Below are 26,043 nucleotides of genomic sequence, written 5' to 3'. Positions count from 1 at the left end.
AAAAGGTGAAACATGTGAAGCCATTTTAAGGGCACTTTTGCTTGGATAAACTTCTCTTTTTGAGGCAAACTACTATGGTATCTCACTAAAAATAAACTCTTTGATGTTTCCTGCTTTTGTCTTGCTTCTATACTGCTATGGTGGTAATGTAAATGGAGAAACTTTCTTCCTGTGGCATCATATATATATAAAATAAACTCTTTGATGTCCCCTGCTTAGATATTGCTTCTATACTGCTATGGTGGTAATGTAAATGGAGAAACTTTCTTCCTGTGGCATCATATATATATATATATATATATATATATATATAAAAGAAACTGCAACATCTTATCTAGCCTAAAACTCTCCTGGGGATTGGCCTTTTATTCTGATCTTGCTTGCTTTAGCCAAAAGGTGGGGGGGGGTTGTGGCCGCGTTATATTGTAAATTTATGCAAAGTAAAATGAAAAATGCTAACCATACGAATGAGAGAGAGCGTAAGAGAAGTGTGTTGAGAGGTATATACTATATAGAGGTGTAGAGAAATGGTTACATTGAGGCCTCCTTATATAGAGGCTAGAGGAAGTAAGACTCCCTCTCCTTAGCAATGTGGGACTCAGTCTCACATATACACTACCATCCCCCTAGGGAATGGTTGTGTGAGGTGTATGGAATGGTGTGGTAGAGGCCTCCTTATACAGAGGCTAGAGGCGAGTAAGGCTCCCTCTCCTTAGCAATGTTGGACTAAAGTCCCATATACACTAACAATCATAAACAAGATAACAAAAATGACATCAATGTGTTTTATTCATCCTATGGCATATTTTGTGGGCCCTTTTTGAGCATTAGAGTATGTATTATTTTTATATTAAATAGGTTGAAATGGGTCATGTTTATATCAACCGAACACAATTTATTTATTAAATTAATTATGAGAGTCATATCGTGTCACACGGTCACATATTAAGATTAATGAATTTAACATGATTAATTAAAATGAGTTGTGTTGGTTTTGAATTATATAATTGCATGCCGGGAGACCCAACTAATGCTTTGGGGGGCTAACTCCACCCAAAACTTTAAAACATTCTCATTTTTTTATTTTTTATTTTTTATTTTTATTTTTTATAGTTTTATCCATCCCAAACCTAAAATTTTAATTTCGCCCATGATTGCATGTAGACCTATGACTCAACACAATTGAGACACAACCCATGAACCCGAATGACCACCCTTAAAAACAATCTAATGGCAAAAATTCCTTTTTGGAAAAATATTAAAATCTTTGGGCAAAAAAATTTGCAGAAGATGTGCTTGGGAAAAAAAAAACATCTAGAAAGTTAAATCTCATCATTTCGTGGGCCAACTTTGGAGTTGAGGATTGCATCAAATCCTATTAGGATGTCTCCAGAACTGATAATACCATATTATATTCTAACACATGTTTTGCCATCGTTGAGAACCGAGAGCTTATAGTATTTTGACTTGGTGAAAAAAGGAGTGCCTACAAATGGATTAATAAAGTTGAGAGAAAAGTTAGAATTTCATTTAGATAGCATTTTGATATGAAAGGTCTGCTTCGTCCCTCTTCACAGACTGATGAGAATATTTGAAAGAAGATGATAACCCATGAGAGATGGAGGATTGTAGAGACTATGGAAGAGAAATACTCAAGAGAGATCGAGGGAGAGAAACAGAGCGAGAGAGTGTAACAACACACAATTTGCTCTCACAAGAAAATAAGAGTAAACTAGCGTTTGGTTAAGAGGATTTTACCGAGAAAATAGGAAACAGAGTTCTTATTCAAGCCACTTTGTAATGTCTCCTTCTACAATTGAGAACTAGCTAAACAGAATCTACGGATGCTAAGCTAGTTGATTACAAAATGATACTGAAAGCTCGAATGCCTTAACAAGACTACAATGGGGCTTTTATACCCATTGACATGGTTACAATGGAACTTAGTAAGAAAAGAAAAAATTGTCCTTCACTTTCCTGCGATTCTGCGGTTCAAACTCTCCAGACTCATGTGGGCCTTCGTCACTTGTTTGTCCTATACAAAGTGACTGTACTCTTGGAAGGAATAGCAAGAAAGTTTATGCTGCATGCGCAAGCCAGGGCTCACACCAGGAAGATCAAAGCCAAACCCACTTCCCTTCTTCCACTTCCTTCATGTGGGTTTTCTCAAATTTTCACTTTGTCTATCTTATTTTGTTTGAATTTCAGTTATTGTTTATGGGTTCGTCTTATTTTGCTTAAATTTGATTCATTTAGATCAGATAAGAGTGAAAATTTAGACTATCTTCCGAGTTTTTAAGGGAAATGTAGAGTTGTCTTGTTAATTGGATTGCTTTTTAGAATGTTATGGTCTTAGTTTGGAGATAGCACTCACTTTTGATGAATCATCCGAAAGATGACAGTAAATCTTGGTAAGTGAAATTAGTTTTGGTTTGCGTACTCTTAAATAAATTTTCTCATGGACTTTCCAATAGAAGCTTTTTTTTATACGGCTGTCATGCCATGTCATTGATGAAAGAAAATCCTTACGCGGTTTGGCCTTTATTTCACATTTATTTACTATATTTATTATAATTACAATTCAGATAATCTAGTGATATATTTTAGCCAAACGATGTTATGAAATTTTAAAAGATATTATGGAGTTAATGAAATTAATTTTATTGAGTAATTTGGCCTACCTATATCATTTGGTACTTATAGGCATAGGTAAGAAGATTCATTTTTTATTTTGTTTTATAGAGGTTTGTATTGAGATTGACATTGCTCGGGGATTCTTCATTACGCTTGAGCAACAATATTAATTGGAGGTAATTCTAAATCTTTTATTTCCTTTGAGTTTTATTATAGCATAATTTATTTTGCTTAGCATTTTATTATATGTATTCTGTTGCATGTTGAAATAAAATGGCCGCCAAAAAAAAAATATAATAATAAAATGAAACCCACTGCCCTGTTTTGTTTTTATTATATGTATCCTGATTAATTCTAAAAAAATAAAAAATGAAATAAAATGAAACCCACGGCCCTGTTTTATTTATTTATTTATTTCAATAATATTTGTATTTTTTGTTCCCGTGAATATTGAAACAAAATGAAACCTGGAGGCCAGAGTACAGAAAACTGACCCAAAAATGAAACTGCCCTGACCACCGTGACCCACTGCCCTGGCCGCCGTGAACCACTGTCCTGGCCGCAAACAAGTGGCGTTTGGCCACGTAAAGGATGCAGCGGCTTGCGCGGGAATGAACGGCGTTTTGACGGTGTGGGTGACGTCGAAAGATCCCGTGGATGTGGGTTGGACGGCGCCACGGCTTCCTGCCGGTCGGCGTCGTCTGGGGCTGCTGTACGGTGGCCTTGCACGGCAGCCGCATGAAGCAAGCGCCAGCCCATCACGGCCGCCTGTGAGAGAATAACGGCGCCTCTTCGCCGAGTCGCCAATAACGGACAAAGGCGGCAGCCCGTGTCGGGTGGGTGGAACGACGACCCTTTCGCCGGTCGACAAAACTTGTTAGGCCATTAGGCGGCGGCCCTTGGTGGCCGGCGCATAAGATTGGCCGATGGGCGGCGGCGCATGAGGAAGGAGAAGGGGGTGGCGGCTAGGGATTTAAGGATGCTGGGTTAGGTTTTGTTTTTTCCGAGTAGGGTTTCAAACCCATATGAAACCGGGTCAATATGCGGGCCATTGGGTATGGGTTTTATTTTTAACCCAAGCCCGGTCCAGTGTATATATAAAAAAAATAAAAAAATAAAAGAAAAATAAAAAATAAAAAACTGGGTAATTAAGTGCTCTTACCCTTAGCCCAATTAAGTGGCCCAACCCGATTAAGAAAACAAACCCATCATAGTAGCCCATCCGTTTTTTTTAAAAAAAAAAAAATTGGGCCTAAGGCCATTATAAACGGCCTAAAAGTTTAGAACCTGGATTTTTGGGCCTAAGGGCCATTATAAAAGTTTAGAACCTGGATTTTTCCAGGTATAAAGGGCTAAGGCCATTTTCTAAGACCATTAGGCCATGCAATTTACTATGTTCACATATCACAATTTTATTTATCTTGTGATTTAAATTATTCGGTATTAAAATTATTGTTTCTTTAATGCATGAACATAGGAATAAGTTTATACTTTTAATTTATATTGTTTAAATATAAATTGTTTGATGCCTAGACTTGAGAATAATTAACTAAGCCACATATGTTGGTGAATATTTATGGTACTATCCAAAATTGCAATGTCTAGGAAAGTTCTAGCAAGGAAAGTCTTGGGATTTAAGAGTGTCCAATGTGCACCCCCTCACTTTGGAAAATACTGTTTACCCATTTTCATGTAGGTTTGTTTTTTTATAATTGGGAACTTTATTTTGGCATTTATACAGTTATTAAATATTAATGAAGTAGTAATTATCTAAATAATTTTGGGAGAGCCACAACAATTCGATTTTATAATGATAATTGCATCAAGCTTATATACGTGAACTTCATAAGGAAATTAACATCACGTTGTAATTAATTCATAAATTTAATTATTAATCCCCACAGGGAAGTTTTTATTTTTATGACTTAATTAGAATAAGATAGTAAATTTAACATTGAAAATAAAATTTCTCTTGATTTTCTGCGATAATCGTGTTGCCATATTCTTTTCTAAGAATAATAAAAGTGGAAGCAGAAGTAAGCATATCAACATCAAGTACCTTTGTGTGAGAGAGAACATCAAAAGATTAGTAAATGATGGAGATTTAAAAACTCTTGACTTTACTAATTTAGGTATTTGTGTGGATTGCATAAAGGGAAAGCAAAAACCAACAAGACCACTAAAGATGCCAAAAAGAGTTATGAGATTCTTGAAATCATACATATAGATATCTATGGACCTTTCTATACTCTCTGTCTGAATGGTCAAAGATATTTTTTATTTTTTATTGATGGCCATACACGGTTTATGTATTTTTAACTTCTAAATGATAAGGCTGAAACACTAAATGCTTTCAAGACCTATAAAGTAGAAGTAGAGAAACAAAAGGAAAAAAAAATCAAGATCATAAGATTTGATAGAGGCGGAGAGTATAGGTACGTAGAAAATGGACAAATGATAGGTCCATTTGTTCAATTTCTTGAAGAGGAAGACATTATTGCTCAATACACAATACCTGACACACCACAATAAAATGGTGTAGCAGAAAGAATGAATCGCACACTTATAGGCATGATTAAGAGCATGCTTAGTAATTCTTAGCTACCTTTATTTCTATGGAGTGAAGCCTTAAAAACTGTTGTATATGTATTAAACCGGGTCCCATCAAAGGCTGTCCCTAAAATACCTTTTGAATTATGAAATGGATAGAAACCAAGTTTAAATCACTTACACATATAGGGTTGTCCTGCTGAAGTGAGGATTTACAATCCAAATCTGAAGAAATTAGACGCGTTCATTTTATTGGCTATGCAGTAAACTCCAAAGGTAGGTTTTACTGTCCTTCTCATAGTACTAGAATTGTTGAGTCTATAAATGCAAAATTTCTAGAGGATTTTGAACATAGTGGGAGTGCTTACCCTCAAAGGATTGAATCAAATGAAACACAAGAGTTGACTAAAGCTCCTTCATCTAAAGGATGTTTGATTCAGCTCAAGGAAATCCAAACTGATTAACTTGAACTTCAATCAATTTCAGGTCAGCCAACTCATGAGGAACAAGTTCAAAATGAACTTACTCAACCTCCTCCAAATGTGGAGGAAGTAGGATTAAAAAGATCCTTTAGAATAAGTAGACTAGCAATCCATAATGATTATGTTGTATACCTCCAAGAGTTCGATTTTACGTTGGGCCTAAGGATGATCCAAAATCGTTTTCACAAGCCATGAGTGGAGATCACTCTACATTCTGGTTAAATGCCATGAAGAAAGAGTTGGAATCATGGCTAAAAATCAAGTCTGGGATCTCGTTCACTTACTGGAGGGAGCTGTAACCGTAGGCTACAAATGGGTTTACAAAACTAAGAAGGATGCTTCTGGTAATGTTGAATGATATAAAGCTAAACTTGTGGCCAAAGGTTTTATGCAAAAAGAAGGCATTGATTATTATGAAATCTTCTCTCTAGTATCAAAGAATGATTCATTTAGGATAATCATGTCATTAGTAGCTCATTTTGATCTAGAGGTACATCAAATGGATGTGAAAATAGCATTTCTAAATGGCGATCTTGAAGAGGAGGTTTAAACGAAATAACCTGAAGATTTTGATGATAACACTTAGAAAGCTTGCAAACTAAAAAAAAAATCTATTTATGGGCTAAAACAAGCCTCTCATCAATGATATATCAAATTTCACAAAGTTATTACCTCATATGGTTTTATTGAGAACTTTGTTGATCAATGTATATACCTTAAGGTCAGTGGGGGTAAAATAATGTTTCTAGTGTTGTATGTAGATGATATTTTGCTTGCAAGTAATAATTTAGGTTTACTACATGAAACCAAGCAATTCCTCTCAAAATTTAGAAATGAAGGATTTGGGTGAAGCCTCTTATGTTATTGGCATAGAGATTCATAGAGACAAAAAATAAAGAATGTTAAAACTGTCTCAAAAGGCCTACATTGAAAAAGTTTTTAAGAGATTCAGACTGAAGAACTGTTCGGCTTCTGTAGCACCTATCATTAAAGCGGATAAATTCAGTAATGATCAATGTCCTCAAAATGCATTGGAACAAGAGCAGATGAAGAATATTCTATATGCATCTGCAGTCGGCAGCCTATTGTATTCACAGGTCTACACTAGACTTGACATTGCAATGGCAGTTGGAATGTTGGGTCGATATCAAAGCAGCCCAGGACTGGAACATTGGAAAGTTGCAAAAAAAGTCATGTGGTATTTGCAATGAACCAAGGACTACAGTTTGACATATATACACACTAACCATTTGGAGGTGGTTGGATATTTAGATTCATATTTTGCTGGATGTGTAGATAGCAAAAAGTCAACTTCAGGGTATATCTTTCTTCTTACTAGAAGGGCTATATTGTAGAGAAGCAACAATCAAACTATAGTTGTTACATCTACAATGGAGGTAGAATTTATTGCGTGCTACGAAGCCACTACACAGGCACTATGACTGAGAAATTTTGTTGGTGGTCTCAAAATTGTCGATTCTATAGCAAGACCAATAAAGATCTTCTACGATAATCGTGTTGTCATATTCTTCTCTAAGAATAATAAAATTCGAAGCAGAAGTAAGCATACTGACATCAAGTACCTTCGTGTGAGAGAGAAGATCAAAAGAAATGAAGTGCTCATTGAGCATATCAGTACCGAATTGATGATTGCGGATCCTAAGACTAAAGGTTTATAGGTAAAGCTATTGAAAAGTCATGTGGTGCTCATTGATTCATTTTGTATTTAGTTCTTTCTTTTAGTCTATAGACATCAAGTTATTGTCATAAAGTTGTGTGCACATTTATTACCTTATCCATGAGGATAAAAATAAAGTTGGACCCGAATAACTTATGGGAAGTTTATTCATAAAGTTTGATTGCCCATACGGTACTAATTTAAGGGATATTATATATTGTAATGCATAGAAGGGATGACTTATTATATAATGGTTTTACCCGGCATGATTCATGAGTAGTATTCCTTATGTGAGTGGGAGAATTTCATAAATGTTTAGAATAAATAAAGTAATGACCATATTATATAACTAAACTGTGTAAGGAATTTATGTGTAATAAGGGCAAAGTGGGAGAATGTAAGAAAATCCTTATGAGATATAGCCTTTATGTCACATTTATTTACTATATTTATTATAATTATGGTTACGATAATCAAGTGATTTATTATAGCCAAAAGATGCTATGAAATTCTAAAAGATGTTATGGAGTTGATGAAATTAATTTTATTGAGTGATTTTGCTTTTGGATGAGAGGAGCAAAATCAATAACATTTAAGAATAAGGGTCCCTGGCCTACTTATAAAAAGCCATGTGTATTCCATTATTTGGTACTTGTAGGCATAGGTCATAAGATCCCTTTTCTATTTTGTTTTATAGAGGTTCATATTGCTGGAGATTGATATTGCTTAGAGGTTCTTCATTACACTTGAGCAACAATGGTTGGTGGTGATTCTAAATCCTTTATTTCCACTGCGTTTTATTGTAGCATAATTATTTTATATGCTTTCAATTGAATCCACTAATCTTGAAGAAACCGAGTCATTTGTTAGAACATTAATTAAATATTTAAATTCACAATTTCCTACCAGCTTAAACTTTTAAGATAATTGATGATTTAATATTATATCATAGCACAGGTCATGTCAAATCTTGTCTTCGTAATTCAACTCCCATTCTATTAAATATTTCACTCAATGAGCCTATTAGCTTAAGGTTTTGAAATAATTGGTCAACTAATACCATTGTAGTGACTTTTTATGTTGCATATATAGCTATTTCTTTATATGACTTGCATTGCCTTGTTTTATAAAACGGTCAACATCTGAAGCCCCGTGAAAGATAAGGAGACCCTGCATGGTATTGTCTATATGTGCTGTGTTTCACAAAAATATTACATCAAGAACTTTGCAACTCTTATATTTTTTGGAAAAGTTTTCCTTCTTTGTAGTTGGTTCTTTTATCTTGTTGCTTACATGGTACTAACTATGATATCACATTCTTCAGCTATGATTGCACCAATTGTAGTGGCATTGGCGGTGGGTTTTCTGGGGTGGGCTTTTCAGGCATTGAAGCCTCCACCTCCCAAAATATGTGGATCACCAGGTGGTCCTCCTATCACTTCACCTAGGGTGAAACTCAATGATGGAAGGCATTTGGCCTACAGGGAGGCTGGAGTTCCAAAGGAAGAAGCTAAGTACAAGATCATTGTTGTTCATGGCATTAACAGCTCAAAAGATCTGAGTCTACCTATTCCACAAGTATGAACTAACTCTGCTTCTTTAATTGTTGCTGACTTTTTTAACTTGTTCAGAAATGTAGTTGAATTTCCTGTTTCAAGGAAATTAGCACTCAAATCTGATTTCCAGGAAATGTGGGGAAAGAAAAAGAAAATCATGTTATCTAACTTGGTTGCTTGTATTTGTTTTAACTACAATGGTCCTTGAATGAAACGATGAGAGAGAGCGATATTGGTCTGGAAGGTGAGCAAAAAGTCATTCTTGTTAGAGAATATATATATATATACTTGGAGTATTTTAGTCTTTATGTTGCCATTAGGTCTATTATATTGTTTTGTATTCAATACAAAAGTTAAGCGTAAATGAGAAAACAGAGCATACAGCCATGCGCTGGTTGCTCGAATTATCTCCTAGTTTTTGTTCTTTGATTGTCATGAGTTTGTACAAAAAGTCGTTCTTACTATTTGTTTAGTGGGATCTTATAATCACTGATTTGTTCCATTTTACATTTTATATATTTATTGTTTATTTCAGGGAGAACTCCCACCTCATCCATTCTGTGGTATGGCTCATGTTGCATTTTTTGCGAAAACGGGTTGGATTTCTTCCAACCCGTGCGGGGCGTGGCCGGGTAGATACAATTTTGGGCAGCAGGTTCCTGCCCCGCCCCGATCCGCCCCTTAGTAAATAAAAGAAAAAGAAAAAACCCTAATTCTTCTAAGTTGCTCCCTCTCTCGTCGCCTCCTCAGTCCTCTCTCACTCTCACAAGTCTCGCCGCTCCTCTGCTCGTTGCACCTTCTCTCTCTCGCCGGTCCTCCGTTCCTCTTCTCGTTGCTCCCTCTCTCTCGCCACCCTGCTTTGCCGACCGGAAAAACATGCTTCCTTATTCATCTTTGGGGATTCGTTATTCTATGCGGGAAAAAATAACTATATCAACAATACAACCAATTTCTAGGCAAATTTTGGCCCCGTACAGTGAATCCTTTTTTAAGTACCCCACTGGTAGATTTTCCAATGGTCATATAATCCCTGATTTCATTGGTAAGATATTGTTACATCTCACTTTCTTTAAGTTCTTGATTGTTGTTAAATTGAGTGTTAAAGCTTTTGTGAAGTATCTACATCATGGTTATAATCAATATTTTGAGAAACACCCGACCCGACACGCCCAACCCGCCACGTTCAACCTGCCTCATCCAACCTGAAACCTGGTGGATAGGGTTCACTGTATCCGGGTTGCAAATAGGATTTTTCAAACCCCCTGGGTGCAAGCCGGGTAGCAGAAACGACCAAAAAGCGACCCAAACTGACTCATGCCCACCCTTAGTAGATACAACTTTAGCCTTAAGTTCCTTCAAATTTATGTTCGGCATACCTGCTGGTTTCATCCCATATATATATAACACCTTCACCATCTCTTATTGCACCAACAAATCCTTGACACTTCTCTGTCATAACCCGAAATTATCGGTTCCATCGACCTTCATCGCTTCGAATTTCACAGAAGACGTACGCCAATCCCAGCCATCGTAGAATGAAGCTCTGATACAAATTGTTGTTATCATGCACAACAGTAATGAATAATATGGAATAAAAAAGAGAGAGATCAAGAGAGAGTCGAGACACAGATTTACGTGGTTTGATAATGTGCTTAAGTCTACATGAGAGTGCAACTATATTTTATTATTCAATTATTTAGGATTACAATATAACATATTTATAAGAAAACCCTAATTGTAAGTATTTTGGAAAACTCCAAAATAACCCCACAACTTATTGTCTCCAGACCCACAAAAACTTAATTACACCCAATGGGCCAATAGTTTTAGTATTACAATCTATGTTTGAGAAAATATGAGCCACTTATTCAAACAGTAAGATCTTTGGGGTAAATCTGGATATAGCCCTAAGTTTTTGATGTAGATCAAAGTGCTTGGGATTTCATGTGGAGGCACCTCGAGGAGTCGTACCATGGAGAGTCAAGACAAGATCACATACTCACGCCAAAGCTGAATTCCAGGCTTCATGTGCAATCTCGTCTGAAGCCTGTCTAGACTGGGAGAGTGAAGTGTCTTCCCAAAAGCCTTGTCTGGAGTTTCGTTTGCAACCGTTTGGATGAGAGTAATCTTGAGAGGCTCGTCCAGAGTCTCGTCCAAAGACCATTCGGACAAGCCTAAACCCGAGAGCTTCATCTGAAGTCCTTGTCTAGAGACCATTTGGACACCTATGTTATTTTCTTGTTTTTACTTCTTTATTTCAGTAACCGTCTGAACGGCATTATGCTACGTCCGAACAGCCATTGTAGAATTGTAAATCAACTATATTTTGTATTTTTATTAGGATTAGGGTTTTGGGGCCTATAAATACATGCTTTATAGACCCTATAACGCATCTTTTGATTATTATTCAGTTTTCTTCAACAAGAATACTCAGAGTTGAGTTTCTTCATACTTTTCCTTCAAACCCTATAGGCTCTAGCTTTTTTAGAAGATTTGTCAGATATTTGATAGACTCAAGATCTAGAAATATCTAACTTTTCTTCTTGTTACTGTTTTCTTTGTATCTCACTAAGTCACGCTACATAAACGTTTTGCTATAACACTTGCACTTGACTGCCCAAGACTTTTATCATTGCACCAAAAATCAAAATGCACTACTTGTTTTCTTGATGATTAACGGCAATATATATAGGAAGTCTCTTTTGCAATGTAGATGTTAAATACTGATAGCGGCTAATACCGGAAATAAAGATGATGGAAATCAAGCTTCCATTTTGTCTTCTATTACCTTTATATTTAAGACTATTCGGTACTGGATTTACCTGGATATTTATACTTTGATCTTCAATGGAATCATTACTACAAGGACATTTCTTTTTCTTACGCTCATTAATTGAACAGGAATGCATTTTGTTCTGTTCTGTTCTGTTTAATATGTTGTAAAATATAGTAAATTGGTGAATATATTTTATTTTCAGGAACTTATAGAGGAGCTAAAGATATATCTCCTGTTCTTCGACAGAGCAGGTTATGGAGAGAGTGATCCATATCCTTCTCGCTCAGTGAAGAGTGAAGCATTTGATATTCAAGAACTAGCTGATCAATTGCAGCTTGGGTCTAAATTTTATGTATTTGGACTCTCATTGGGAGCTTACCCTATTTGGAGTTGCCTGAAGTACATACCACATAGGCATGATCTTTACTTCAACTACGTACCACCATTTATTTTCATTTTCCTTTTTTTTTTTTTTTTTTAGTGTTCTTTCCATATGTTACTGGGACATTATTTGCAGGTTGTCAGGAGCTTCCTTGGTTGCTCCTTTTTTGAACTTCTGGTGGCCTATTTTTCCAGCCAATCTATCAAGAGAGGCATTTAGGAGACTGCCTTCATCGTACCGAAGGACACTTCAGATTGCACATTACACTCCTTTGCTATTCTATTGGTGGATGACTCAGACATGGTTCCCTTCATTGACCACGGATGAAGGAGCAATGTTCGGCGACCAAGATTTAGAGATCGTGAAGAGTTTGTTAGAGGCTCCAAGTGTAGGCCAGGTAGTCACATATCCCACGCTTTTTCTTTTTTTTTTTGTTTTGTCGCACCACATTAATATTACTTTTTATAAGGATGGCACAATGTTTTTTATTTCAAATTCACTGTTGGTTGAATCACCTATCTTCTACTAAAGATATATGAATTAAACTCAAAAGTTGGCCTTTGTAAAATCTTGAATTCAGTAATTTCTAAGGTCCATCACAAACTGTGAAACTGCATTTCGGATTAGGCAATGAGTAAAAACAGGAGATTCTTCAGCTGTTAATACAAGTTTATGTTTCTGAATTCAGGAAAAGATAAAACAGCAAGGTGTTTATGAATCACTGCATCGAGATATATTGGCTGGTTATGGCAAATGGGAATTTGATCTCTTGGACATAAACAATCCGTTCCCTGACAATGACGGTGCAGTTCACATTTGGCAGGGCTATGCAGACAGGATCGTTCCTTTTAAGCTCACCCGTTATATTTCAGAGAAGCTTCCATGGATTCGTTATCACGAGGTTCCTGATGGAGGGCATCTGATGTTCTTCAAAAGTGAAACATGTGAAGCCATTTTAAGGGCACTTTTGCTTGGATAAACTTCTCTTTTTGAGGCAAACTACTATGGTATCTCACTAAAAATAAACTCTTTGATGTTTCCTGCTTTTGTATTGCTTCTATACTGCTATGGTGGTAATGTAAATGGAGAAACTTTCTTCTTCTGGCATCATATATATATATATATATAAGAACATCTTATCTGACCTTGCTTTATCTGAAAGGTCAAATACTGTTAAGAATATAAATATTTTAGAATAAATGTTGATTTTGTATTCCATAAATAAAGAGATTTAGATAATATTTGTTAATCCTAATTTAAGAGATATGTTTGTATTTGAAATATTTTAAATCGAGGTGTGATACAGTCACAACTTAAACTCAACTTTGGCCCAACTTTTAGAGCAAATTTCTCTCTCTCTAGTTTAAGGCTCTCTCTCTCCTCCACATGCAGTTTTTTTTAAAAAAAAAAACTTAAAGAGAAAAGTTGGGCCAAAGTTAGGTTTAAGTTGTGCCTTTATCATTTTTCTTTTAAATTACATGTAAAGATCTATAAATAGAGTTGTATACTCACATCATAAATTAAGGAAATATACATGTAACCTATAAGACTTTAATGTGTGAATGTAAGCTATATGCCGAACCATATGTATACTTTACATAGGGCTAGCTTATGCGATGACATGTAAGTGCGATTGTTGCGACACTACCACATTAGCATGCAAGGGAGAGTATGTAAAAACCTATGTACAAGTAACATTAATCCAAGTAATAATAAACAACCTATGTAACACCCCTAGTTTGTTAGGGCTAGATTTGTTAATTATTAGCCTTAGAGGCGCAAAGGAATTATGAGGATGTCAGGGGAATTAAAATAATACTAAATGAGTTTAATGTCATAATGCGGAAAGCGTTAGGTCAAAACAAAATCCTTAAGTATCGTAAACAAAATAACAAAAATGGCATCAATGTGTTTCATTCATCCTATGGTATATTTTGTGGGCACTTTTTGAGCATCTGAATATGTATTATTTTTATATTAAATAGCTTGAAACGGGTCATGTTTATATCAACCAAACACAATTTATTTATTAAATGAATTATGTGAAGCGTATCATGTCACATGTTAGTTAGATAGTTCATGTTAGGATTAATGGATTTAATATGATTAATTAAAATGAGTTGTATTCGTGTTGAGTTATATAATTGCATGTAGGGGTGGACCCAGCTAAGGCTTTGGGGGGTTGTGGCCCTACCCAAAATTTTAAAACATTCTCAATTTTTTTTTTTTTTTTTTTTAAGATATTAACTTAAAAACATTTTTTTGCAACACCCAAAATTTTTTTTTTTTAATAGTTTTGCCCACCCCAAACCTAAGATTCTAATTCCGCCCCTGATTACATGTATACCTATAACTCAACACGATAGGACCTGACCCATGAACCTGAATGACCCATAGGAAGTCGGTGCCATCAAAGACTCACACTACCTTGGGAGAGCATGTTCGGGTGCAGAAGATAAGGAAATGTGGAAAGGAAGCTCGGGAGAGATTACCAACTGAGCTTGTCATAATAGCCAAGCAAGAGAGCAACATATTTATTGTTTATAGTATGTGCCAATCATGGGATATGCATTAACTATCGAGGTGGTTACAAGCCATTTGAGGGATCACATTAATTATCAAGACAATTACACTTAGCCCGTAACAGCCAGAGGATTAGATTATTAATTCATCTGTCAATTACTCTTGGATTCCGGATTCCCAGCCCGATTACCATCTTTAGCGATGGGCAACCTAGTCTATAAATATGCTCACGTATGCGATATGTTTTCTGGTTCTTGAACTACAAAAAAAAAAAAGGAAATTAACTTTAGCATCGAAGGAAGATCCATCAGAAACATTTTGGTGTATTCTCTGAACCATTGTGTCTTGCATATCGGAAAAAGGAGCGTAGGAGAAGATTACGAATTGGCCTTGTAGATCACCATACCAAAAACTGTTTTAACATATAACATTACTCTTAGGATAAAAGAAGTAAAAAGTATTTAACAAGAATAAAAATCGTACTTATAGATTTTGTTTTCATCAAAGAAGTAAAACTACCAAATAACAAAGTTTCTCATCTCTTAACGAGACATTTTATAAGAAATTGTAATAAGTCACTTATATTTAATAAATAATGGAAAAGTAAATACTATTTATTATATATGTGGAAAAGTAAAAACTGATTATTTAACTTATAAAATCATCAACGGAAAATTAATTATTGGAACATGTATATGTAATAAATAAACTATGTAGTCAATCACTAAATATTTACTAATGAAGTGTTACTTGAAGTAACTTATAAAAGCATATATTAAATTCAGTAAATCTGATTCTGCAACAAATACCGAATTACGGGAGAAGCCCGTGGCACTAATCTCTTGATATTTCTCTCGAATGGGAGATTAAAAATTAATATTAATTTTTTAATGATTATTATTAAATTCTAAATAAATTAATAGTGATTTTCAGTGGACCATGAAAAAGTGTGTGCGTTGTCACAAGGCATAGCTCAATCATAAAGCCAAACTCACAAGTTTTTATTTTCTCTACCTTTCCCTTCTTTTTCCTTGTGTGGATACGTTAAAAAAAACAAAAAAAAGTCTTTGCGCTTCAGAGTGTTATAGGAGGAGTGTGAGTGAATTCCTCTGATGAAAATGACTTGCACCCACCGGTCTTTTACAAATCATTAAGCACAATGGCCTATAATGGCATTGCAATTTGCACGCTGTACGCGTACGTTTTATCTGGACCCTCCTTTTCTTAAAAAAAGAAAAAATGCGCCTTCACTTGCCTGCGATTCTGCGGTTCAAACTCTCTGGTGGGTCTTCGTCACTTGTTTGTCCTATGCAGAGTGATTGTACTCTTGCAATTGGAAGGAATGGCTGGTGGGACAAGCAAGAAAGTTTATGCTGCGCAAGCCAGGGCTCACACCAGGAAGATCAAAGCCAAACCCACTTCTCTTCTTCCACTTCCTTCAGGTGGGTTTTCGCAAATTTTCACTTTTTCTATCTTATTTTGTTTGAATTTCAGTTCTTGTTTATGGGTTCGTTTTATTTTGCTTAAATTTGATTCATTTAGATCAGATAGAGTGAAAATTTAGTATATTTTCCGTGTTTTTAAGGGAAATGTAGAGTTGTCTTGTTAATTGGATTGCTTTTTAGAATGATATGGTCTTAGTTTGGCGATAGCACTTTCACTTTTGATGAATCCGAAAGATGACAGCAAATCTTGGTAAGTGAAATTAGTTTGGGTTTGCGTACTCTTGGAGATGATCTGTGGTCTACTTGCTTGACCTTTTTGTTGTGTACTTGTGAAAATTGTAACTTGCAATGTTCTTATTTATTAAGAAATGAAGTCAATGTAATCTAAATCAGTTCTTAATAAATTATCTCATGGACTTTCCTATAGCAGTTTAAAGGCTTAATCCCAATTAGAAGTGCTATTTGTCCGATTTAATTAAGAGGCAGACTTGATTCAACTGCATATGGGGCGGTAAAATTAAAATAAGATTTTTTGGTTGAGCAGAATGAAGTCATATTTATAATTTGTGAATTATTAGTCTGTGACAACAAGTCAACAACTTAATGATGTTATTAAGTTCATAAACTCCGTAATTAATAAACTCAACCCAATACAACAAAGATCAGCTATTTGGGGTTGGCAGGGCACCTAGTTTCTTTGAAATTAATCTCCCACAAAATACTTTAATCAAAAAAGTTATCTGAAATTATTTTATCTGGTGTCATATTTGCTTTTCAAGTCATAACCATGAGTCCTCAGCCTTTATAATTGAATGTGTGCCCACTGCACAAACTCCTTTTTGTGTGAAAATAATCTCTTCTTCATTATTTAAAATTTATGTCTCATTTCAATTATGTATACATTTAAGTTGCTGATAAAAACTGAATTATTTATATTATTACTTGGTATCAAACATTAAAGGACTACTCCAGTCTGTGCTTCTGCATAGTTTCATTGTGTTTTTCCTTTCCTGTATGAATTGTCTAATCTATCTCAATGAGAGTACCTCGTCCATTTTCCTTTTTAGACATGGAGGTTAGATAATAAAAAGATCTGGTTATCCTTGACCTATTACACTGTTGAAATCGCTGAGTTTATACAAGTGGGACTCATTTATCAATCATTATGCCACCCAAGCACTTTTTATAGGGCTGCCATGCCATGCCATTGAATCCACTAATCATGAAGAAACCGAGTCATTTGTTAGATCATTAATTAAATAATTAAATTCACAATTTCCTACCAACTTAAACTTTTGGGATAATTGATGATTTAATATTGTATCATAGCAGAGGTCATGTCAAATCTTGTCTTCGTAATTCAACTCCCATTCAATTAAATATTTCACTCAATGGGCCTATTAGCTTAAGCTTTTGAATAATTGGTCAACTGATATCATTGAATATCGTTTTAGTGGCTTGTTATGCTGCATAAATAGCTATTGCTTTATATTGACTTGCATTACCTTGTTTTACTGGTGGACAGTTTCTAATCAACTTCAATGTTTGTGGTAATTCGAGATATATGAGTTCAAACTCCTGCCCAAACTTGATGATCTTCTCCTGTTGACATTTATTTTTGCTAGTAATCATATAGAGGAGAAAAACACAAACATTGTAGTAGCTGCTTTCTGGAAATTTAACATTTTTAGAATAAACCTTGTGCTAGTATAATGATAGCAAACAGTCAAAATGAATGAGTCCTTATAAAACGATCAACATCTGAAGCCCCATGAAAGATAAGGAGACCCTGCCTGGTATTGTCTATATGTGCTGTATTTCACAAAAATATTACATCAAGAACTTTGCAACTCATATATTTTTTGGAAAAGTTTTCCTTCTTCGTAGTTGGTTCTTTTATCTTGTTACTTACATGGTACTAACTATGATATCACATTCTCCAGCTATGATTGCACCAATTGCAGTGGCATTGGCGGTGGGTTTTTTGGGGTGGGCTTATCAGGCATTGAAGCCTCCACCTCCCAAAATATGTGGATCACCAGATGGTCCTCCTATCACTTCACCTAGAGTGAAACTCAGTGATGGAAGGCATTTGGCCTACAGGGAGTCTGGAGTTCCAAAGGAAGAGGCTAAGTACAAGATCATTGTCGTTCATGGCTTTGACAGCTCAAAAGATCTGGCTCTACCTGTCCCACAAGTATGAACTAACTCTGCTTATTTAATTGTTGCAGACTTTTTTAACTTGTTCAGAAATGTGGTTGAATTTCCTGTTTCAAGGACCAGCTGGATAGAAGAATTAGCACTTAAATCTGATTTCCAGGATATGTGGGGAAAGAAAAAGAAAATCATGTTATCTAAGTTGATTGCTTTTATTTGTTTTAACTGCAATGAAGATCCTTGAATGAAAAGATGACACAGAGAGAGAGAGAGAGATATTGGTCTGGAAGATGCAGCAAAAAGTCTTTCTTGTTAGAGAATATATGTATATACTAAGAGTATTTTAGTCTTTATGTTGCCTTTAGGTCTATTATATTGTTTTGTATTCAGTACAAAAGTTAAGCGTAAATGAGAAAACAGAGCATACAACCGTGAGCTCGTTGCTCGAATTATCTCCTTGTTTTTGTTCTTTGATTGTCATGTGTTTGTACAAAACTATCAGTTCTTACTATTTGTTTAGTGGGATCTTATAGTCACTGATTTGTTCCATTTTACATTTTATGTATTTATTGTTTATTTCTGGGAGAACTCCCACCTCATCCATTCCGTGGTGAGTATGGCTCATGTAGCATTAATGTATGCACTCTAAATATGTATTAAAGTTTGTTCAGATGCAAATAATAGAAAGGAAGGCTATTACATAGTCTTGCTGGCTGCTGCTGTCAAAGTAGGATCCTTGGGGTAAACCTGGATATGGCCCTGAGCTTTGCTATCACACTTGCACTTGAATGCCCAAGACTTTTATCATTGCACCAAAAATCAAAATGCCTTGTTTTCTTGATGATTAACGGCAATATAGGAAGTCTTTATTGCAATGTAGAGGTTATATATCTGAAATACTGATAGCTAATACCGGAAATAAAGATGATCAAAATCAAGCTTCCATTTTGTCTTCTATTACCTTTAGATGTAAGACTGTATTCGGTACTGGATCTACCTGGATATTTATACTTTGATCTTCAATGGAATCATTTCTACAAGGACATTTCTTTTTTTACACTCATTGAACTGGAATGCATTTTGCACTATTCTGTTTAATATGCTGTAAAATATAGTAAATTGGTGAATATATTTTATTTTCAGGAACTTATAGAGGAGCTAAAGATATATATTCTGTTCTTCGACAGAGCAGGTTATGGAGACAGTGATCCATATCCTTCTCGCTCAGTGAAGAGTGAAGCATTTGATATTCAAGAACTAGCTGATCAATTGCAGATTGGGTCCAAATTTTATGTAATTGGGATCTCAATGGGAGCTTACCCTATTTGGAGTTGCCTGAAGTACATACCACATAGGCATGCTCCTTACTTCAACTACCACCATTTCTTTTTTAATGTTCTGATTGGTTTCTTTCCATATGTTACGGAGACATTATTTGCAGGTTGTCAGGAGCTTCCCTGGTTGTTCCTTTTGTGCACTACTGGTGGCCTATTTTTCCTGCCAATCTATCAAGAGAAGCATTTAAGACTCTGCCTTCATCCTACCAAAGGTCATTTCGGATTGCACATTACACTCCTTGGTTATTCTATTGGTGGATGACTCAGACATGGTTCCCTTCATTGATGACGGAACGAGGAACAATGTTCGGCGACCAAGATTTAGAGATCTTGAAGAGTTTGTTAGAGGCTCCAAGTGTAGGCCAGGTAGTCACATATCCCACACTTTTTTTGGTTTGTCGCACGACATTAATATTTCTTTTTATAAGGATGCTACGTTGTTTTTAATTTCAAATTCACTGTTGGTTGAATCACCTATGTGCTACTATAGATATATGCTTTGAAATCAAAAGTTGGCCTTGGTAAAATCATGAATTCAGTAGTTTCTAAGATCCATCACAAACTTCGGAACTGCATTTCGGATGATGCAAGGAGTAAAAACAGGAGATTCTTCAGCTGTTAATACTCGTTTATGTTTCTGGATTCAGGAAAAGATAAAACAGCAAGGTGTTTATGAATCACTGCATCGAGATATATTGGCTGGTTATGCCAAATGGGAATTTGATCTCTTGGACATAAACAATCCGTTCCCTGAAAATGATGGCGCGGTTCACATTTGGCAGGGCTATGCAGACAGGATCATTCCTTTTAAGCTCAACCGTTATATTTCAGAGAAGCTTCCATGGATTCGTTATCACGAGGTTGCTGATGGAGGGCATTTGATGTTCTTCAAAAGTGAAACATGTGAAGCCATTTTAAGGGCACTTTTGCTTGGATAAACTTCTCTTTTTGAGGCAAACTACGATGATATCTCACTAAAAATAAACTCTTTTGATGTTCCCTGCTTAGGTATTGCTTCTATACTGCTATGGTGGTAATGTAAATGGAGAAACTTCCTTCCTGTGGAATCTTATATATATAAAAGAAACTGCAACATCAAATATATTAAGCTGCATTATATTGTAAATTCATGCAAAATAACATGAAAAATGCTAGCCATACGTATACTTTACGTATGGCTAGCTTATGCGATGACATGGCAGTGTGACGTGACACTACCACATCAGCGTGCAAGGGGGAGTATGTAAAAACCAACTTACTGGCAGCATTAATCCAAGTAATACTAAACAAGCTATGTAACACGTCGGTTTGTTAGGGCTAGGTTTGTTAAATATTAGCCTTAGGGGTGCAACGGAATTACAAGAATGCCAGGAGAATTAAAATAATCATAAATGAGTTTCATGTCGTAAATGTAGGAGGGTTAGGTCAAAACAAAATCCACAAGTATCATAAACAAGATAGTAAAAATGACATCAATGTGTTTCATTCATTGTCTCATAATGGCATATTTTGTGGGCGCTTTATGAGCGTTGCAATATGGACTATTTTTAAGAGTGCTTGAATCACTCACTAACTTAAGCATCAGAACTATTTTCAACTGGTACATTATAATCTCTTCTTTCACTTTTTTTTTCCGTTTCCCTACCAGCAGTCTCGATTGGCAATTGGCATCCGGTTAATTGTATCAAAGCTAGGAAAAAAATGTATGTCGTGGAGCATTGTATATTTCTATTTCTTATTTTTTACATTCATACGTTATTTATTTATTTTGTTAAAAAAAAAAAATCTATATTTCCATTTTTGTGCTCGCATTTTTATCCGTGGAGATGGCAACTTGAGATTGTCACAAAATTTAAATATGAATTGTTAATTATAAATACTTTCAATCTTCATTTATCTTCACTTTCTTCAATTTAAATAGTAATGGAAGGCTGAAGCTTAATGTTTCATATTATTCATAAGGATTTTCTAAAATTTGAAAGAAATTTTATATTATAAAATTATGTAAATTCAGGCCCTTTTTTGCATCGAAAATAAGAATTAATTATTAAAGTGATGGGGATTTTCTAGCTGCCAAACCAAAAAATAAGATATGCTACTTGTCCTTCCTTCCAGTTGGGTTTCTTGGACTTGAGTCAAACTTGAAACCCGGGCCGGTTGGCCCGGTTGGGTAGGTAAACCAACGAGACACACCCCTAAGGGCCTAACCTAACCTTTTTTTTTTGTTTTTTTCAGTGAGTGGAAATGCAAGTATTCAAACCGCAGCTAAGAGCTATACAGGAGCAGGAGAGCTAAACTCAATTTACCAACTATTCTAAAAGCTTAGACCAATAATAAATAGTTAATTTGATTGTTTAATTAATATTTTAACATTCAATTTTTTTGTATATGGATTGAAATTTTTTGTTAACAAATAAAATATTTAATTGAAATAGAAAATGAATGATGTGAATAAAGTTTGAACTCATTTTTTTTACTGTTGTTAGGCCCAGTGACCTGAATACTCAACCCATTGCCCAGATCTACGAATACCCAACCCATCGCCCTGAATACCTAAACATGGCGTGTTAGGCCTAGTGACCCGAATACCCAACCACAAAGAGCCACACCAGATCCTATCTCTCAATACATTAGCGTCGGTTCTCACAATCCCAGCATTAAACGATGGTTTGGAGGAGTCACATGACCTAGGGAATACAACAACAGGAAAGCCTCCAATTACGGGCAGAATCAACCCTAGCTTTGGGGCTTTCGGGCCCCTCTAAAATTTTAAAAATCACAAAAATTGAAACTTTCATCTAAATTTTAGTCACTTCTGTGAAATTGACCCCCAAAATTTTATTATTTTTTAGTTTTGTCCCCTACTCTTAAAATGACTAAAAAACTGACTATAAAAGGCAACAAACATTAGGTAAAAAATGTATTTTTGTCTCCTTCTCTTGAATTCTATTTCTTATCTTCTAACCATTCTTCTCAGTAATACTGACTTAAACATCAAAGTTATCACCCTTGGCTCATTTTACCAAGCTCGGATGCTTATCTTTCTCTTTCTTTGTAGGTACCTCGGATCGTTACCTTAGCCCTTGGTCAACTTTTCTAATAGCTCTTGTAATCACCAAATATTAAAAGTTAAAAGTCAATAGAAATTAGTAAATATAATGATTGTAATTAATATTCAACCCAAAGAAATGCCGGTAGTAGCTACTAGATTCCAACAAAAAGTGCATGACAAAAAGGAAAGGGAATGACTTTTTTGGTTCCCCAACTTTGAAATGCAAAATACCCAATCCGAGCAGGTAAAGTTGAACAATGAAGGACTCTGCTTTCGTGCACTCGCTTGTATTAAATCTTCGCATCCCATTATGCAGAAGATTTCTTTCCCATTCGTTTGATTATATGTTATAATATTTTTACCAGAAGGTTAGGTGGGCAGCTATGAACTAAAAGTCAATAAATTAGGCTACCAAAACAAGAAACCAACGTTTATAACAGCTTCTACTATCACTACCCCAAACAATTGTCTATCTCCTCTTACATTTCTACACATTTCCCATTATCTTTGTCTGTGCCAGAGATGTTTACATTGGCAGCTTCGGTTTTTGTAGTGGGTGTCATCATATATGCTTATAGGAGCACTAAGCCTCCACCTCCCAAGATATGTGGAACACCAAATGGCCCTCCTGTTACTTCACCAAGAATTAGGCTGGGAGATGGGAGGCATCTGGCCTACAGAGAGAGGGGTGTTGCTAAAGAAAATGCCAAGTACAAAGTCATCGTTGTCCATGGCTTTGACAGCTCCAAAGACATGTATTTGCCACTCTCTCAGGTAAGGAATTCTGCTCCAAACCAACCCTTTTGCTTATAAATCAAACATCTTGAACATAATTGTTTTTTGAGGTTGCAGGAATTGATGGATGAGGTGGGTGTGTATATAGTATCATTTGACAGAGCTGGGTATGGTGAAAGTGATCCAAATCCGAAGCGGTCGGTGAGGAGTGAAGCATTTGATATTCAAGAACTGGCTGACCAATTGAAGCTAGGACCCAGGTTTTATATAATTGGAATGTCACTTGGAACTTACCCAGTTTGGGCTTGCCTCAAATACATACCACACAGGCAAGCTACTCTTTCCCACTTCTATTTTCATGCCATTTTTGGTTTAATTTATCATCCATTTGTTTTTGTTTTGAAGCCAATTTGGTTCTCTCCTGTACAAAACACTTTGAAGACAAGGGATATTATATCAACAAGTGACCAGAATTTTATGAAATTGTTGAATTAAATGTTGCAGGCTAGCTGGTGTGTCTCTGGTGGTTCCAGTGATCAATTTTTGGTGGCCTTCTTTTCCTCCGAAACTGATGAATGAGGTGTACAAGAAACAACTAAAGAGAGATCAATGGAAACTCTGGATTGGGCATTATGCCCCTGGACTAGTCTACTGGTGGATGACCCAGAAGTGGTTCCCTTATTGTTCTATCTTGCAAAGACACCCTATTCTTTTTAACAAACGCGATGTAGAAACCATCCAGAAAATGTCACAAGTGCCAATGCCTGATGAGGTAAAGCTTCCCTTTACTTGTTTAGTGATGGTTTATGGCCAGTTATGACAAGGTCATGTGTTTTTGTGTATGCAGCATAAGGTAATACAACAAGGGGTCTACGAATCCCTGCATAGAGACATAATAGTGCATTTTGGGAACTGGGAATTCGACCCAATGGAGATTAAAAATCCATACCCTAACAATGAGGCCTCTGTTCATCTCTGGCATGGACATGAAGATAAACTTGTGCCATTTGAAATGCAGCGATATTTGGTGAAGAAGCTCCCCTGGATCAGGTACCATGAGGTTTCTGATGGTGGGCATCTAATGATTCACGAGAGTGGTTTGTGTGAGGCTATGTTCAGGGAACTCTTGCTTGGAGAAGAACCCTGTGTCTTATAGGCCTTCTTCACCCCAAAGCCGATCCAGAAATATGCTTGTATTGGTATAATGGTATATATGCCATATGAGATGGCCAATAAAATTCAAGTAAAATGATTTGTTTATTTATTTTAGCTTAATAATTTTATGTCATACATTCAACCTTTTGTAAAAAAGTTACTTTCATCGACTATAGGAAACACAACTCCAAGGAAAGGGTTAGTAACACACACCAAAAAAAAAAAAAAAAAGAGGCCTTTCTCCTTATTTAGCAAATCATTAGGAGACCAATAAATTAACATGGGTTTGGTCTTAAAAAAAAGAATAGGTAGTTCCTTTCATCCTAATGCTATTTTTCAGTTTGCATTGGATACACTGTTCAGAACTGGGTGGAATAACAAGCACAGGTTTGTGGGAGGACTAGAGTGCACTTACAATTAATGAGTTTTTCAATATCCCGGTGTAAAAAAAAGAGCTGTTTTAATAATTCTTTTCAATCTGGCCCAAAAAGAAAAACCTATTTTTTCAATAGGTAACAGTAATGAAGACCTTTTGGTTTTTTAAATTCTTTAATTGTCCCAATTTCGAAAAATGATCATCTCAATTTCAAAATTCATCAATTTCTTCTATTTAGTGCATTTTGAATGGTAGTGTTGTATAAAAGTTTTAATGATGGTAGTGCATTAAATGCACTACCCTTCAAAATGCACTAAATTGAGGGAATTTGAAATGGAGAAGATCATAATCCCCCAATTTCAACATGCCGGCTTTCAAGCCCAAGGCCCGTTGAGCAATCCAAATTCAATGTCAAGCCTTAGTTAATTAAATTGATAATATTGTAATCGAAGATTCTCACCGCTAGCAGGTTGGCAATCACAATGACAATAGACTAAGAATTGAATCCTTGTTCATTTCTCATGTTGATTGCCAAGTACTTGTCCCTATCATCTAAATGTTAGCAAAGTGGGGCCCGATACAATCAATTCATCACTTCTCAAGCCCTTAAAACTTGAGAAAAATAATGTGTCACACCGTATTGAGTCATCCTCGAGTTTCACCCATAGTCTTACATAAAGGGTATGGGAACGTCCCCTTGTTGACATGTCGCTACCCAGTGTCACATCCATGGCCACCTTACATGCCCTAATCTCGGGATTTGTGAAGTTAGGGGATCAATTTCAATAAGACTTAGGCGGTATAAATAGCCAAGGAGACTTAGGTATGAGGATTCGAACACTCTCTTATTCTCAAATACTGCCATCTTCTTACAACCTTATGAAAGCAGATATTGACTTAAGCATTGAAGTTATCTTCTGCCAATTGATTCTGGCAAACTCTCTACCTCATTGTTCATTGTCTTGCAGGTGTTGACACGTCCCCAACAGGCAAAGGCGGACATACATCATGCCTTGGGGATCCATGGCACCCCCAAGGATTTCTAAATTGAACAGGCAAAGGCGGACATACATCATGCCTTGGGGATCCATGGCACCCCCAAGGATTTCTAAAGCCTTTATATATATATATATATATATATGCCTTTATATGGGCCCGACAAGGTTTTTACCCCTAAAAAAAAGTTTTAGGAAAAATTACATTTT

At 35.8% G+C, this 26,043-nt stretch overlaps 3 protein-coding genes across 3 annotated transcripts; all 3 read left to right on the top strand.

The window, feature by feature from the left end:
- The first annotated feature begins 1,764 nt into the window (after positions 1 to 1,764).
- LOC132164223 (uncharacterized) lies at positions 1,765 to 13,151 on the top strand. The gene is made up of 5 exons (XM_059574683.1): positions 1,765 to 2,810; positions 8,669 to 8,922; positions 11,879 to 12,090; positions 12,194 to 12,455; positions 12,747 to 13,151. Exons 2-5 carry the CDS (start codon positions 8,671 to 8,673, stop codon positions 13,035 to 13,037), a joined length of 1,017 nt encoding a protein of 338 aa, XP_059430666.1. The 5' UTR covers positions 1,765 to 2,810; positions 8,669 to 8,670; the 3' UTR covers positions 13,038 to 13,151.
- Positions 13,152 to 15,743: 2,592 nt separating this feature from the next.
- On the top strand, positions 15,744 to 20,634 carry LOC132163400 (uncharacterized). Its single transcript, XM_059573685.1, has 5 exons — positions 15,744 to 16,023; positions 17,970 to 18,223; positions 19,327 to 19,538; positions 19,625 to 19,886; positions 20,168 to 20,634. Exons 1-5 carry the CDS (start codon positions 15,924 to 15,926, stop codon positions 20,456 to 20,458), a joined length of 1,119 nt encoding a protein of 372 aa, XP_059429668.1. The 5' UTR covers positions 15,744 to 15,923; the 3' UTR covers positions 20,459 to 20,634.
- A 2,330-nt stretch (positions 20,635 to 22,964) lies between these two features.
- Positions 22,965 to 24,569, top strand: LOC132164271 (uncharacterized). Its single transcript, XM_059574751.1, has 4 exons — positions 22,965 to 23,346; positions 23,425 to 23,636; positions 23,812 to 24,079; positions 24,155 to 24,569. The coding sequence occupies exons 1-4, from the start codon at positions 23,095 to 23,097 to the stop codon at positions 24,461 to 24,463; spliced, it is 1,041 nt and encodes a 346-aa protein (XP_059430734.1). The 5' UTR covers positions 22,965 to 23,094; the 3' UTR covers positions 24,464 to 24,569.
- Positions 24,570 to 26,043: the final 1,474 nt, after the last annotated feature.

This window comes from Corylus avellana, chromosome ca10 (genome assembly GCF_901000735.1).
Source record: "Corylus avellana chromosome ca10, CavTom2PMs-1.0".
In the NCBI taxonomy this organism is placed as follows: Eukaryota; Viridiplantae; Streptophyta; class Magnoliopsida; order Fagales; family Betulaceae; genus Corylus; species Corylus avellana.
The sequence above is the reverse complement of the archived record's forward strand: the minus strand, read 5'-3'. Positions and strand labels throughout refer to the sequence as shown.